This window comes from Dendropsophus ebraccatus, chromosome 1 (assembly GCF_027789765.1).
Source record: "Dendropsophus ebraccatus isolate aDenEbr1 chromosome 1, aDenEbr1.pat, whole genome shotgun sequence".
Taxonomy (NCBI): domain Eukaryota; kingdom Metazoa; phylum Chordata; class Amphibia; order Anura; family Hylidae; genus Dendropsophus; species Dendropsophus ebraccatus.
In genome coordinates, this window is record NC_091454.1 from 73,463,618 (window position 1) to 73,480,232 (window position 16,615).

The 16,615-nt window shown below is 43.8% G+C and overlaps 1 protein-coding gene across 5 annotated transcripts in view; it reads left to right on the top strand.

The window, feature by feature from the left end:
• LOC138794171 (oocyte-specific histone RNA stem-loop-binding protein 2-like) overlaps positions 1-16,615 on the top strand; it is a 32,598-nt gene that overhangs the window by 1,382 nt on the left and 14,601 nt on the right. For 4 of the 5 annotated variants that reach the window (XM_069972953.1, XM_069972944.1, XM_069972948.1 and 1 more), the window contains exon 2: positions 11,309-11,437. In XM_069972953.1, coding sequence (XP_069829054.1) covers positions 11,334-11,437 — 104 coding nt within the window. In that variant the 5' untranslated portion in view covers positions 11,309-11,333. Of the gene's footprint in view, positions 1-11,297; positions 11,438-16,615 lie in introns of those variants that run through there. The other variant, XM_069972941.1, reaches the window with a different exon arrangement.

Here is a 16,615-nt window from a genome sequence, read left to right on the forward strand (position 1 = left end):
TCAGTGCAGGGAAAAAAGCACTTTATAAGCATTTCCTATAAGTGTATATTGGGGATTTGTATAACTTTTAGAGGGCAATACAAAAGCTTAAGTTTCACCAGACTTCTCCTTTAGAGTCACTGTACCACCAGGCCCATGCTGAAGCACTGGAGGTGGGCCGACCCACCCTTAGTGGGAGGAAACCCTAGCACCTCTATGATAGGGTTCCATTGATTCTAATGGAGTCACGTCATGGAGGGACTGGAGTTTCTTCCCACTGGGGGTGGGTTGGCCCGCCTCCAGTGCTTCAGCCTGGGCCTGGTGGTACAGTCACTTTAAGAGCTGTGGTGCCCCATATCTCTGCCCACATTGATGCAGTAGGCACCGCACCTGGATATAATTGTTCTCTTGGCCCGACCCTCTCCAGTCATTGACAGGGCCTAGCAGTAGTGGATTATAATAGGGGCGTTTCGGGTGGCAGCCTGGGGCCCTGAGCTCCTGGGGGGCCCATGACCACCCAAAAAGATTTCTACTTTCAGTGGTGTACTGTTTGCTGGCTACACTTCCGCCATGATTTGCAAAAAATCAGTTTTTTTATGGCAATTTTGCACAAATCATGACATTCTCTATCCTGTAATATAAACATCAGGCTAGTGCTGCCATAGTTACAGTGGGGTGGGGGGGCCCAGGCTTGGTGAACAGCCCGGGGCCTATGGTAAAGTTAATCCGCCCCTGGGGCATAGACAGCTATGATGTCACACAGTGGGGGTCTATGATGCTGATGTGGGCTATGAGGCACTATAACACTGTCCACAAGCAATAACATGCATTTTTGAGGGAAAAGACCACCAAGAAATCTCTAAAAGGGTAAGATATGAAGTCTCCACAATAGAAACTTAAGAAGGGTGCTAAGAATGCAGAGGGGGTGACAATATCACTTTAACTGTGCTCTGTGTCCCTTGAAATGCTAAAGGTCACTGATTGAAAAATCCTATTTAGGAGCATTTCTTTGTAATGCTATCGGGATGAAGTGGTAATAAACAATGTTGTCTCAATGGGGTGTTGGAGTTCTATGTGCTGGTTCTGGGCACCATTCTGCTCCTGTCCTGGTGGGTGTGATTGGCAGACTTGCTGAAACCTGCAGAAGGTTGTGAGAAGTAGAAGTCACTCTTTTCATTCTGATGAGAAGCAAATCGGTGCGCTCCTTGGAGTCACAAGTGTTTGTAAATGCTGTCTTGGTGAATAGGAGCATAGTTTGTGTAGTTAATGGTGGGACAGAACAGCACCAGTAACTAGCAAAGTAAAGAGATTGCACAGCATTGTACATAATTGAGGTGGATAAGAGGCAGCAGAATAACACTATGCTGGGAGTGCAGCTTTCAAGTCAATTACAAGTTTTAATATAAAAAGGGTGTCAAGCAGCATGCATCAGGTTGTCTGCCCTGCAGAATCCTGTCACCATAGTTATGTATGCTTATTTCTGGCAACGGGACATTGATCCAGGCACTAATTCTATTGTCTGCATGGTTTGATGCAATTGGCATCTGGCGCTTATCCCCCCCCCCCCCCCTTCCTGGTAAGGATATAGGTAGGACTTGATAGACTGGATAAATCCTATGGCTGTGTCAACAAGGTAGCCAAGCATGTCAACAGGTCCAAACACGGTTTACATTGAAGGCTGTTTGGGTTCCTATTTCAATGTCTGTTCTGATTCCTGAAGTCCTGTGACACAGCAGAGTATTTCCACCCTGTTCAGTCATTAACATGCATGAAGGGGATGGGTGTGGCTTTCTAGCTGACTCAACCCATTTCATCATGGCTTATTGTGAACTGAGAAAGTGGTCCCTTCATGCCTGTCACTGACAATGCTGGGGGAAGCACTATGCTGTGTTGTAATGACTATGCTGTGAGTAATGCGACTTTCAAGGGATTGGCATATGGGCACTGAAGTCAGACTTGGGTAGCGTTTTAAACCAAACTATTCATTTTGCCAGGAGAAATAAACTTAAAAGGAGAACGTAACTTTATACCTCTAACAGCCATCCGCTAAGAGATCTAATTTGTTTAATCTCTCTGCCTGTGTCTGCAGCACTGAGTGTGATTATAGATCCTAGGGTACTTCTACACATCCAGATAAACCACAATAGTTTAGAGAACAAGTGATTTGCTGTTTTGAACAATAGACAAAAAAGTTAAATTGCCACAAAACCTTGTTTTTTAATATTTTATTGTAAAGTGTACTCCAATTATCTCTGCAAACGACATTTGTTTATGCTAAGATATGTGAATGTTTTTTGTTTTTTTGTGTGTGTTTTTTATGGGTGTGAGCACTGACAAACGAATGGCTTCTTGTTCAACATTTAGGGTGCCTTCACACCTACCGGATCCATAGGTGTGAAGGCACCCTTAATCGCTGACCGTGGAATATCTGGCTAGTCCTGTGACCTAGGACTTCACTGCATTGAGCGCTTTTACTAGCAGCCGGCGGTGTTGTCTTTGGCTGGTCTCCCTGAGGTCAGCAATCTGTTTCTCTTACAGCTATGTTTTTTGAAGCACCAAAACAAGCAAGAGAAGAGCAAAAAAAGTGCAGCATTGTACAGTAGTATGAACTATTTCGGAGCCCCTGGCATAATAGTATTGTCGGGAGTTCAGAAGTCTAGAAATTATTCAACTTGTCTAAATGCATTCCTAGGCAGGTAGTCAGTTGCTGCTCCTGGCCACTTAACTGTATGTGCTCCTGATCAGGAGCCCATACAGATAAATGTGGAGCTGCTTTATAGGGCCAGTGACACCCTGCTGCAATCACTCTTGTGGCTAGAGGCTGCATTATACCTCCAGCCACAAGAGGCTGTGCCCTCTTCCAGTGCTGTGGGACTTGAGCAGACAAATCTGGAAAGTAGTGCTGCAGCTGTGAAGCAAGTAAGTGTTGTGGGTTTTTTCTCTTTAGTTTTTATGGTCAGGAAATTCTGATTTCCTGACTGTAAAAATTGACACTGCTTTGTGCATAATGTGGTGGGCTACAAGCCATTGTTGTAAGCTCAGCCAGTGATGTTACTTGTCAGTGCTAGTCCAGCACACAGGTGTGATGTTAGTAACTGCTTGTTGTATGGTTGGCTGTACTCCCCAAAATGGTCGTTAACCTTCCGGGTTCTTAGTGTGTGTGTAATAACCTGTGGTGTGTATGCGAGCAGGTGCGAGCAGAGAGAAGTCGTTCCTGTGCGTTGATATAAAAACAGAACAACTTTACTGTAGAGCTTTTGTAAGTTAACAGTAAACGTTTTACGGACAATCTTGATACAAACTTGAGTGTTTGACTTAGTGCATGAGGTAGGTGTTTGAAAGGAGTAGAAGAAGCAGTTTAGTAAAGCTTGTAGACAGAACAGGAGTTTGCCAGAGGAGCCCTGTGCTCAGTGTAGCCTTGTACTCTGCTGTAACCTTGGTAGATTTTTTTTTTTTAACCAAATCTTGAAGAATTTTTTAAACAATTTATCCCAGTACAAACAAAGCCCCAAAAGGGCATACCCCCACCACAACTTTCCATTCCTTATTGTGGGATAGAAATGCATATGTGGTAACACTCCTAATTACAATGCTTAAATCAAAAATTACAGTATTTTTTCAGCCTATCCGAAGAGAGTACATACTGAAACCATCATAGTACCTACCATTAGACAACAGAGTACACAGACCATCACAGCATACAGGCAATATAGCTTATGTGTGGGAACCTGGGGACGCAAGGTCAGAAGACATCCATTTGCCCCAAATCTTATTGAATTTCATGGTATCTTTCCATTTCTCGTATGCATATTTCTCTATGCCGACCAACCAGTTAGGCCGCATTCCCACGTTCCGTGATGCTGACGGATCACAGACGTGGAATGCATGTACCGGAGTCCCCCCGCGCCCGGACAGCATCTGTAATTAGATGCTGGGAGCGGGGGAGACTGTATTCATAAGCGCTGCGCTGTAATGAATCAGTCGTGCGGTGCTGTTACTACAGCGCGGCGCTTATAAATACAGTCTCCCCCGCTCCCAGCATCTAATTACAGATGCTGTCCGGGCGCGGGGGGACTCCGGTACATGCATTCCACGTCCGTGATTCGTCAGGATCACGGAACAAGGGAATGCAGCCTTAACCTTCCTCACGAGTTCTGCTACCGAGCTTTTGTACCATAAACAAGATACAAGCCACTGCAGTTTGTTCCACAATGTTTAGCACTAGATCTTCTACATATCCCAATATGTATACCAGTGGGGATTGCTGTAGTTCCACAGAATAGGCTTTGTGTATGGATGATGTCACCCCTCTCCAATAGCGAAATATTTTGGGACTGCGCCAAAACATGTGTAAAAGACCCTCCTCATGAATGACATCTTGGACACTGGTGTATCCTGTACATTGATACGGAAGAGAAACTGCGGTCTACGGTACACACTATGTAACAAATATAGATTTGAGAGACGGCGTTGTTCTCCTAGGGACAATTTAGGTGTCATTTCCAATATTTCTTTCCATTGGCCTTCCTCTATAGGACCGATGTCTGCTTCCCATTTTTCCATCAATGTCAGTGGGAACTTGTCGAGATATGTCTGTATAGACAAGATCAGACCCTTAGTGGATTCCGATTCCCCGGCTATATTCACTGGGGGCCAGATACTGTACTTCTGATGTGAGTATTTCACCCTCTGCTTCACACGTGTGACGTATTTGCAAATATTTATAGAACTAAGTGTGAGGTAGAGCAAATTGGCTTTGTAACTGATCAAAGCGTTTCAGCTGTCTACCATCATACAGTTGTATAACTTTCCTAGGTCCCGCATCTCTCCAGGTAAAAACCCCTCCAAAAAGTTAACTCTCTTAACCATGGGGTGTCCCAAATAGATGTATAGGGTGTATATTCCATGATACCATAGAGATCTCTGAGCTTCCAACACACCTTATGTATAAGCAATAAGGTTGGTATTTGTGGGCTGAGTAATAACACTCCTTAAAGCGTAACTGTCATTTCAGGGCCATTTTTCTGAAAACATTAAATATCAACAGTACAAGCGATTTTAAGAAACTCTGTAATAGGTTTTATGTACTAAAAGTTTCCTTCTGTACTGAAAAAGCCTCCCCCCTCACATCAAATGAAGCAGGATTTCTGTCTCCATTATGTGGCTATGGAGAGGGGAGGGGCTGTTAGGAGTGACTGAGCACGGAGGATTTCTGCACAGCACAACACCCTGCAATCTTCTCTCAGTAAGTTCATAGATAAGCACTGACCTTTCTGATACCTGAATTTAGCGTTTTAGGTGCCCAGAGAGTCTACAAACAGCTGACCTTCATGTCACCTCTTCCTGCTCCCTCATCTCCCTCAGCCCCTCCCCTCTTCATAGGCTTACAATGGAGAGAGCAGAGCCCGTCTTCACTGGCTTCTCTGTAATGAAGACGTGTTTACCTGATAATGCACAGATAAGAAGTCAGGGGGGAGGATGGGAGATTGCTTCTTGAGTACAGAAGGAGGCTTTTTTGGCTGATGAAACGTATTAGAGTTTCTTAAAATCGCTTATACTACTGATTTCTGCAATAAAAAAAGACAGTTACGCTTTAAGGGTACAAACCCACACACTGTATATGCAGCGTATTTACTACTGCGATACGCAGCAAATACGCTGCAGATTAGATCTAAATAACTGAACACAGCATCAAATCTTCACCATTACATCTGCTGCGTTTTTGCTGCATATACGGTGTGTGGGTTTATACCCTAAAGCGTAACATGTTTTTTTTATTGCAGAAATCAGTAGTATAAGCGATTTTTAAGAAACTCTGTAATAGGTTTCATCAGCCAAAAAAAGCCTCTTTCTGTACTCAAGAAGCATACAGAAGCAATCTCCCAGCCTCCCCCCCCCCCCCCCCTGACTTCTTATCTGTGCATTATCAGGCAAACACGTCTTCATTACAGAGAAGCCAGTGAAGACGGGCTCTGCTCTCTCCATTGTAGGCGTATGAAGGGGGGAGGGGCTGAGGGAGATGAGGGAGCAGGAAGAGGTGACATGAAGGTCAGCTGTTTGTAGACTCTCTGGGCACCTAAAACGTTAAATTCAGGTGTCAGAAAGGTCAGTGCTTATCTATGAACTTACTGAGAGAAGATTGCAGGGTGTTGTGCTTTGCAGGACTGCTCCGTGCTCAGTCACTCCTAACAGCCCCTCCCCTCTCCATAGCCACATAATGGAGACAGAAATCCTGCTTCATCTGCAGTGAGGGGGGAGGCTGGGAGATTGCTTTTTCAGTCCAGAAGGAAACTTTTAGTACCTAAAACCTATTACAGAGTTTCTTAAAATCGCTTGTACTGTTTAATGTTTTCAGAAAAATGACCCTGAAATGACAGTTACGCTTTAAGCTTCTAACACTTCAAAAAAAAGTCTGACTGTAAATGGTGCCCAATAAAGGCCTTGTTTTGGTATCCCTTTTCACTCACATTCCACCCCCTTAGGTGTTGCAATTGAGCCGCCAAAAAGTACATGGCTACATTTGGGATTGCTAGACCCCCGTCATCTTTTGCTCTCTGCAAGGATTATAACCTGATACGTGGGTGTTAGGGACCCCATATCAGAGCGAGGAAGAGCATGAATTTTGTGAAAGACAGAGGAATCCACAGCGGGAATTATGCAAAAGATATAATAATTGTGGCATCCCGATCATCTTCACAAGATTTGTTGGTAGATATCTTTAGTAGTGAAGTGATACTTGTACTCACATTTAGACACTGAGACTGTCTTCTGCCCCCTAGTATTGTAGAACCGGTCCTAGATGGGGAGCACAACCCCAGTCGTGGTTATCTGGATGTAGCTAGGTGTCTGGGGTTTCCCAGTTACCTGCACTGCATAGTAGGATACCTTTTACTTTATGGTGGTTTTGTCCTGCTGATATCAGGAGTCTGTCCTGCACTTTTTAGACATGTTCCTGGTGTGGGCTAGAGTGTTCCTTGGTGGCTGCTCTCCCTTACTGTTGCTTAGCACTGCATAGTGTAAGTAGTAGCTTCAGAAGAACCTTTGGTCACTAGCTGCATCTGTTCACCCTGGAAGCTAGTCTGAACTGCTCTGGTGTCCCTGACAGGAATCCTTGCATAAGCCAGGCCTCGAGTGTCTTAAAACCCCCTGGACACCTGTAGCTTGACCTACCACATGCCATAATACATGCTTGCAAGGTAGCTCTAACGTGGCCTGTTGCATAAGACCTAAGAATATTGAAATTTAATCAGTAAACAAACTTTCTGGCCAAAGTATTGGGCTACACCAATTGACTTGCCAATTTCTTGAGCACAGAGGCGCACAAGCCCTCCCATTGAAGCAGAAATCAGGCAGGATTCAGTGCAGAGTCTGTGCACAGGGGTTCCGCACGGAATTTCAGTGCAGATTCCGTAGTGTGAATGGGCCCCTAAGAGTGGCTTCATTGAAGCTGGTGAGTAGGGGTCCTATTACAATTTTTCTTTTTCTCAGATTAACGATCTGATTAGTTACGATCTCCTGTACAATCTAGTATATGACCGATTTTGTAATAACAAAGAAATTATGTACATACACAAGGGTTTGTGAACAATTTTATGGTCCGTTAAAAAGATGCAGTCAATGGTGTATGAACAAATTTTGGTTAATCGTTTGTTGCCTGCATGCACACTGAAAGATTAAATTCAACAATTTTTTTTTTTGCATGGTAAGCTTTCCCTGTTATAGGGCCCTTACCACCAGATTTCGACAATTCACTTTTAGCTGCTATGACGGCAGGGCACAAAGAATTTTAACTGTGCATATATCATATGGCTGAAGTCTCCACATAGCCCAAGGATATTCTGATTGAATGAAACCCAGCATGCTACTAGTGTAAAATTACAATTAAGGGGAGGTTTTTTTCCTTCAGTCTAATTGTTTTTTGTTTTTTGTGTGAAATTTGTTTTGCACACAAGATTTCACAAACAAGAGGTAGCTAATACTGGAAATACTGCACAATTCACATTTTTAAGCAACAAATTAGTTTAAAGGAAACAAATTGGCGTGATTGTGGTAATGTGGCTACCAGTTCTACCCAGTAGATCTACTGTCGAGGAGCTGGGGGAGGTGTTGTATTGTGGCACACAAGGCTAGGATAGTGGCGGCAACTAGTTATCTGGCAGGTGACTAGTCGCGGCTCTCCGACTGTGTGCTCCGAGGGGATGATTGACAGGCAGAGAAACCCATTAGTGGCCTTTCTGCCTTACAATCATCCTCACAGAGGATGATTCTGTCGAATGCTAGTTAAGCAGTTAAAGCAGAAAAGAGGCAGAGCATGTGCTGCTGAGCTGTTCTGCCACTTCATTCTTACAATTGGTGAGGGTCTGGGCACCCTGACCCCACTAATAAAGACTGCTGACACAGCGCTCTGATATGTCAGAAGTTTGCTTAAATTATAGGTACACTTTAAGGGTATATTCACACGGGCGGGCTCGCAGCGAGAATCTCGCTGCGAGCCCGGCAGGTCCTGGCAGTTCCCATACACTATATACTTGCTGCGGTCTAAACGACCACAGCGAGTATGTAATTCTGCCACCCTTAACCCCTTCTGCTCCCTCCCGGCTCCCCCGCTGTAAGCATACATTACCTCTCCTCGCAGCACGGGTCCGGCGTCCTGCTCTCCTGTCCGGCCAATTAGTGTGTTGCCCAGCCGCAGCCACTGATTGGCTGGGCGGAAGAGCAGGACGCCGGACCCGTTCAGTGAGGACAGGTAAAGTATGCTTACAGCGGGGGAGCCGGGCGGGAGCAGAAGGGGTTAAGGGCGGCAGAATTACATACTCGCTGCGGTCGTTTAGACCACAGCAAGTATGTAGTGTATGGGAACTGCCAGGACCTGCCGGGCTCGCAGCGAGAATCTCGCTGCGAGCCCGTTCGTGTGAATATACCCTTAAGGGGGTTATCCAGTGCTACAAAAACATGGCCACATGGCCACTTTCTTTCAGAGACAACATGATTCTTGTCTCTAGTTCAGGTGCGGTTTGCAATTAAGCTCCATTTACTTCAATGGAACTGAGCAGCAAAACCCCACCCAAGCTGAAGACTAGATCGGTGCTGTCTCTGGAAGAAAGTGGCCATGTTTTTGTATCGCTGGATAACTCCTTTGAAGAGGCATTCCAGCGGAGAGGGAAAAAGTTTTCAGCTGATGCAAGTTATTCAGACTTGTAAACTCTAATTTTAAAAAGTCAGTTTGTCAGTACTTATCGGCTCTTGTATGCTCTGCAGGGTGTTTGTACCTTTTTAGGCTATGTTCCCACACTGTTAAAATTCATTTAATGGCAAATAAGGGCCGTTATTTTAAAATGGCTGTCATTTGCCATTAAATGGCATCTCTCCACTGAATTTCAACAGTGTGTTAACATTGCCTTTCTGTGTATTCAATCCACTCCAGGTTTTGGTTGAAAAATACTGAGCAAAAATACTGTGTGAACATAGCCTTACACTGTACATGCAAAGAATAAATGTGTCCCCTTGACGTGACCTAGACTAGGCTTTTGAGTGCCTGTTTTCCCCACTTATTACACATACAGCTATGCTTTGAAACAAGGCATCCTGCTCCTGTGGCCCTATTAAACCAATAGATTATCTGACAGGTGTGTTTTTTTGTTTTTTTTTAAGCCAAAGCCAGGAATGAATTTGATAAGAGGAGAGATCTCAGTCTTTATTACCTGTTTTTGTTTAGTCTGTTCCTGGCTCTGGCTCAAAAACATCTGTCAGATAATCTATTGGTGTAATAGGGCATTAGACCCACTTGCATTATGCTGGTTTTCGCTGTAGATATGGAGATGCGGCAGGAATCTCAATCTCAAGTTATAGCTGTATGCAGCGGGAGGATTCAAAATACACCACTGACTTTTTGAGAGACTTCTATTGTGCCTTTTCTCACACTGGCAGTATACTTTTAACTAGACCAGTCAGTAGATGTGACTCATTCTGTATGACTTATAAACAGAAGCACTGCACTCTCAGGAGATTATATGCTGGTGAAATTTTATTCAGAAGAAAATCATATATCACAATCCAACCAGATCAAGCTGTGCGAATTAAAGTAGGGAAGTAATGCTACGGGCGATGTTTCGGTCGTGCTTCCGACCTTCCTCAGGCCTATGTAGCCATACTATGAAGAGAAAAGCAGCAGTAAATATACAAACAAAAAATTATTTTTTGTTTGTATATTTACTGCTGCTTTTCTCTTCATAGTATGGCTACATAGGCCTGAGGAAGGTCGGAAGCACGACCGAAACGTCGCCCGTAGCATTACTTCCCTACTTTAATTCGCACAGCTTGATCTGGTTGGATTGTGATATGATTTTCTTCTGAATAAAATTTCACCAGCATATAATCTCCTGAGAGTGCAGTGCTTCTGTTTATACGTATTATGGGATTGAGGAATCCCTCTGCACTAGCACCCAACAATACGATATAGGGTGTGCGGACTGTTGCTGCTTCACAATCATTCTGTATGACTTGCTGCATTTTGCTAGACGTTTTAGATGCCCTTTCCCTTATCCCACTTCTTGGCTTTTTTACTTTATGCTGAATTTTGTATCTGCTCTGAAGCCATTTTGGAGCATTTTTGTGCCCTTTAAGCAATGTGCTTTTATTTAGGTTATTTTTAAATGGCTGGAAGAAGCAGATGGCTAAGTGCTTTACTCCCTGGCTTATCGTGTTCTGTCTCCTTACAGGAGACAGGTTCCATAGAGTAAAGGGGGCCATACACCTTCAATAACTGATGACCGAATGGTCAGTTATTTCTCCCTCCAGTTCCCCTGTACACGTTAGGCATGGCTGAGCGTTCCTGTGCTCGCTATGGGGAGGGGTAAGCTGCAGCCAGAGCACTTTTTTTCAGGGTGAGGTAAGCCACAGTCAAAGGAGTCGGGGCGTGATTTAGTTTTTTTTTTTTTTTTTTTTTTTCCCCCCCCCATCATGGCTGACCCCTATCACCAACCACTTACATCTGTCAAAGGTCTTTGGGAGAGGCCATACACCATATGTAAGCAGCGCAGACTGCCAAAAGCACAATTTTTATTTTGCATAACTTTGGCAAAAATGATAAATCACCCTCTTGGGTCAGTTCACACAGACCCGCCACAGACCCGCTTTAAGTTCTGTGCAAATTCTGTAGTGAGAGCAGGCCCTTGTAGTAAGGAATCTAACATCCGTCAGAGCAGAAAATGATTTGTGGAGGAACACAATCTGAATCTTTAGATAAATTGCAATAAAGCTTTATTCTAATGATTAAATGTATGACTTATATTGAGCATGTATGTTGTATAACCATACTAATGTGTTGTAGGCTAGATCCTCAGCTGAAAGTGTGTATGCCGCCACTGACCTACCATGACTCCCAACTGCACGGGCTTTCAAAGTCTCCTGAACCCTGGATGCTGATCGATAACTTCAGTGCAATGGAGGACATTTTTGGGTAACAAATATAAATGATTCTGCAATAAACAGGTTTGCTTGTATTTGCAATGCTAAATTCTACTAATGTGCATCGGTGGTGCTCTGTGCTTCACTGAGCACTACATTGCCACTTCATTAGTATAGCACTCCGTGCCACAAAATGCGGTCTGCATTATAGCTTTTTTTTTTTTTTTTTTGCGGCACGGATCGTTGCCCATTATGGACATGTGAACGGGGCCGTTGAATAACATTGGTCTTATGTTCTGTCCGATTGCATGCTCTCAATTGCAGACAGAACAGACATAAGAATGTAGCCGCTGCCTTCTGTTAGACATCAACAATGCTTCAGTTTGGATCACTTCATGGCATATAGGAAGCATGACATACAGTAGTTTTGCTATATAACTTTCTCTTACTGATGTCAAAAGGTGAGTGCACCTTTAAAAGTATAATGTTACAGACTACCTGTTTTGTTCCTGTTCAGACAAGCAATATCTGGCTTTGGCTTAAAAAGAATAACATTCCACTGACAATAAAAGGGAACTCCGGATAGAGATTATTTTAATTAAAAGTACATTAAAAGTTATAATGTCTCGAATGTATTACAATATCTGTGTGGTTCTGCCACACTAGTAGTTTGACATCTAGGAAGTCAAGAAAACTGGCCTCTGTGCCAATCCACTTTGTCTCCTGAGGGGGAAAGCAGAAGGAGCGGAAGACAGATTACATGCCTCTGTGTCTCATTGAGTTTGTTTGAGCACATGCTGCTGATGCTGACTTGACAGGGGGCAGGGTGTGATGTCACAGGAGCAGGGCCGATTCCAGGTTGTCTGCCGCCTGAGGCAAACTCTTAGATGCCCGCCCCTGCGACATGCTAAATGCCCTGCACAGGAGGCTTGGCTGGATCTTGTCTCTCAACCCTCTGAGTGATTCACAATCTCTGACCAGCCCCTCCAGCATTCACCTGAGCAGGCAAGGAGTGGCAGAAGCAGCTGCAGCACCTGCACTAACTATGCAAAAGTCTGCGGCGAAACTAGGGCTATGTTCACACATGCTGGAGCCTCACTGCAGTATTGCAGCGTCTTCACAAAAATGATGCAGTGACACAATTAAATGGCACAGAGGATCAGAGTCGGCACTGCCGATCCCACCTGGGCAAAAAACAAGGCATAAACAGTATACCATGTAAAATAATATCGGATAAAGTCCTTATTGTGGCGCAGCAGGAAATTCTGTTATAAAATTCTGTGTCAGAGTGAAAATCCTATTGAACACAATGGGACAATTACGGGAGGAATTGTAAGGGGAAATTCAGAGCGTATTCCGCTCCAAATTTCTTGCCTGTTCCGCAGTGTGGACATACCCTTAAATAGAAGTGATTTATAAATCTGTATAACTTTGTGAAACCATTTGATTTGAAAGAAACCTTTTTTTCACCAGAGTACCCCTTTAACTTCTGCTAATTATATTATCTTTGCATGCTCACTAGGAGACAATGGTGTTTGTTATGCAACAATTCAGTCAATATAATGACACTGTGTGGTTAAAGGGGTTATCCAGCGCTATAAAAACATGGCCACTTTTCCCCCTACTGTTGTCTCCAGTTCAGGTGCGGTTTGCAATTAAGCTCCATTTACTTTAATGGAACTAAGTTTCAAAACCCCACCCAAACTGGAGACAACAGTAGGGGGAAAGTGGCCATGTTTTTGTAGCGCTGGATAACCCCTTTAAAGTGGTTTTGGTGCTGTGGCAGAAGAGCTTGACCATACAATGCCAGCACCCCCAGGATTCTGCCACTAAATGTAGGCTGAACCCTTGTGTAAGGAAGGTAGGCACCTAGTGACCATATGTATAGGTTGGTTTTAAATAGAAAACCTAAAATTATTGCAAAAAATGCTTGCGATCATAACCCCCATTTCCTTAAATTTTTTAAATGGCCATGCCTCTTTAGACTAGAGCTCTATGAAAAGCTATTTTTTTTGGTTGTAAAGCCCCCTAGCCCTTGGCTGTCCAGGCATGATGGGAACTGCAGGGTTCACTTTCCCGCTTTAACCCCTTAACGACACGATGGGTATACCAGTCATGCTGGCATTAAAGGGGTTGTCCACCAAAATTTTTTTTCTTTCAAATCCACTGCTGCCATAAAGTGCCAGAGATTTGTAATTTACTTCTATTAAAAAATCTCAAACCTTCCAGTACTTATCAGCTGCTGTATGCCCAACATGAAGTTGTATTATTTCCAGTCTGGAGAGCAGGAGAGGTTTTCTATGGGGATTTGCTGCTGCTCTGGACAGTTCCTGACATGGACAGAGGAGGCAACAGAGAGCACTGTGTCAGATAGGAAAGAAAACACCACTTCCTGCAGGACATACAGCAGCTGATAAGTACTGGAAGACTTAAGATTTTGTAATAGAAGTGAATTACAAATCTCTGGCACTTTATGGCACCAGTTGATTTGAAAGAAAAAAAAAATTGGTGAACAACCCCTTTAAGAGGGTATGGAGACTAATAGCTGGTGCAGCTTGGAGGTAGAAGCCTATGAAATGTTAAAGTTCTTCATCACGCTTATCTTACTACTCAGCGGTAGGAATAGCAGTCTGTTGCTCCCCCTTTTTACAGTTAAAAATGTCAGAACCCCAACAGAAAGCTTACAGACCTAAAGCCCTTGAGATTTGTGGGGCTTCATTTGAAAACTGGTAGGTCATAGTTTAAATAGTGCAGTACTTGTGTGAACAGGTCCCCATGCACTTTTATCAGCCATGTTTTTTGAAGCATGAATAACCTCTTTAATGCAACACCTCCAGTGGGCCACCATTGATCCCTACTGTAAGACAATAGAACTGGTGGTCATATTGACAGACAGATGCATTCTCCATGCAATACACCACTTAATATTTAATGCTTTCCAACGTTAAGACATACAGGCATACCTTCACAATTGGGTAGGCTTTGAAGCAGAGCCCACCCAATCTGTGTCTGGAGTCAAACTATCAAACACAGCCTCGCTCCCACTGCAATTTCAGAGACTGGCTCTGGTGCTGATTTTGGCAGTTTAACCCTGCAGATGTCAGTCACCACTTTAAAGGTTTTAAAAGGTGAGGGAGCCACTGTTGGCCCATCAGCAACCCCACAATGCGATCATGGACTTCCAATGGTAGCCATGGCTACTAGTGGCCAGATCATGGCCTCCAAGCTGGCCATGTATAGAAGCATGTGATGCCAAGCCACATGCAAGGCCTCATAGGCTAAAACTACTAGTTATCCTACACCGCAGCACAAGTTTAAAAGAAGTCAAAATGGTATCTGCAAGGTTCCAGCAGGCGGACCCACTATAATTAGTCTTTGTACAATGATTCTTGTGCAAAGTTTGCCAAATCATACACCACTAAGAACCGCCCTTCCATAAACTGGTCCCTAGTATATTTTCCAATGTATAGGGTGCATGTCTCCAGGGGGCAACAGATGGTGCACACCCTTGAAAGATTTCAGTTCTTTTGACCTTCTGATACACTTTAAAAAGGGTTATCCAGGCTAAGGTAAACCATGGATGCTTTTTCCAGAAACAGTACCCCTCCTGTCCTTTTGGTTTGGGTGAGGTTTTGCAGCTTGGTCCATGGATTGACATGAATTGCTAGAAAAAGTGGTACCCTAAAACCACTCCAGCAAAATCCATACTAAACTGGCTGTGTCCAACCAGCAGTATAAGGTCAAATATAGGGTAGTGCTGTATTTGGGACAGTGTACTTGACAAACTTAGGCCTGCATATACCCCTATGTTTCTTGTAAAGGTTGGTAATTTTGAGCTAAATACACATTAAAAACTAACTTTTTAATTTATTTTCCCCCCACATACCCCTAATGCCAAGTTTTTCTCCCAACACATGTGGGATTAAAATGCTTAAAACACCCCTAAATGAATTCTGATGGGTGTAGTTTCAAAAACTGGGTATTATGAAAACCTAAACTTTTGTTAGGTGATGGAGAACGCAGAAGTAAGCAGTCTTGCAAATGCTTTCAATTAGCAAAATTCCGTGCTTTTTTTTTTTTCTAGGTTAGCCCCTTTCTCTCCTTGTGAATTCCCCTTTAAGTGTGGGTTCACATTGAGGAATTCTCGCAGATAAACTCAGCGGAATGCCGCCGGCTGGACGCGCGCCTTTCCGCCGGCTCCATAGACCCCATTCTATGGGCCGACTGATTCCGCTATCCGCCAAAAGAATTAACATGTCATTTCTTTTGGCGGAATCAGCCGGCCCAAAGAATGGTGTCTATGGAGCCGGCGAAAAGGCGCACGTATAGCCGGGGGAATTCCGCTGAGTTTTCCGCGAGAATTCCATAGTGTGAACCCACCCTTAGGGGTTCCTATTGTAATGGTACCTCTGGGCAGTACATATGTGACATGGCATCCTAAAACCACTCCAGCAAAATCTGCACTTAAAGGGCACTTGCTGTGTTCCCAAAGGATTTACAGTCACATATGGATACTACTGTAAACTGCCCCAATTTTGGGTGCTTTCCTGTGCGGTCCAGATGCTCACTTCACCCCTATGAACTTTTTTGAGGTGCGGGTTTATAAAATGGGGGTCACTGCAAGTGTGCATGGTGCCCAAAAATGGTTCCAGCAAAATGTTGCACCTATCCTTTTGAGCCCTGACATACACCTAAATAGCAGTTTGACTGCTTTTGGGGTACTACCATACTCTGGGGAAATAAGACCCCTAAAACTTGTTACATAGTTGTGTTCAGATTTTTTTTTTATTTTTTTTTAAAAAGCCCCCTTATACAGGTCTGTAGATAGAAGTCTTATTAACTTTCTAGGACCAGTGTCCCCAAGGCCCCAGCTGGTAAGTATAACAGATTGGCTTCCTGTGATCGCATGGCAGAAAGCAGATTGGAACAATAGGGCTTGCATGTCCACTTTATCTTAAAATAGGGCTGTTATGTTTCTTCTTCCATGTGGACTTGCTTCTGAAAGCTTACCTGTCCAATTTTTCAATTAATCCTGAAAGCTTACCTGTCCAATTTTTCAATTAATCCTGAACGTACAACTATCGTTCATATCGTCCTTCAGTCTTTTACATGAACTAGTCACTGGGCCAAAATGCGTTCCTAAGAACACTCATTGCCGACAATTGGTAGAATGCTCAGTGATCAGCTGTCAATTAAGTGCTTGTTTGTCGGATGACTGTGTAAAGGCATG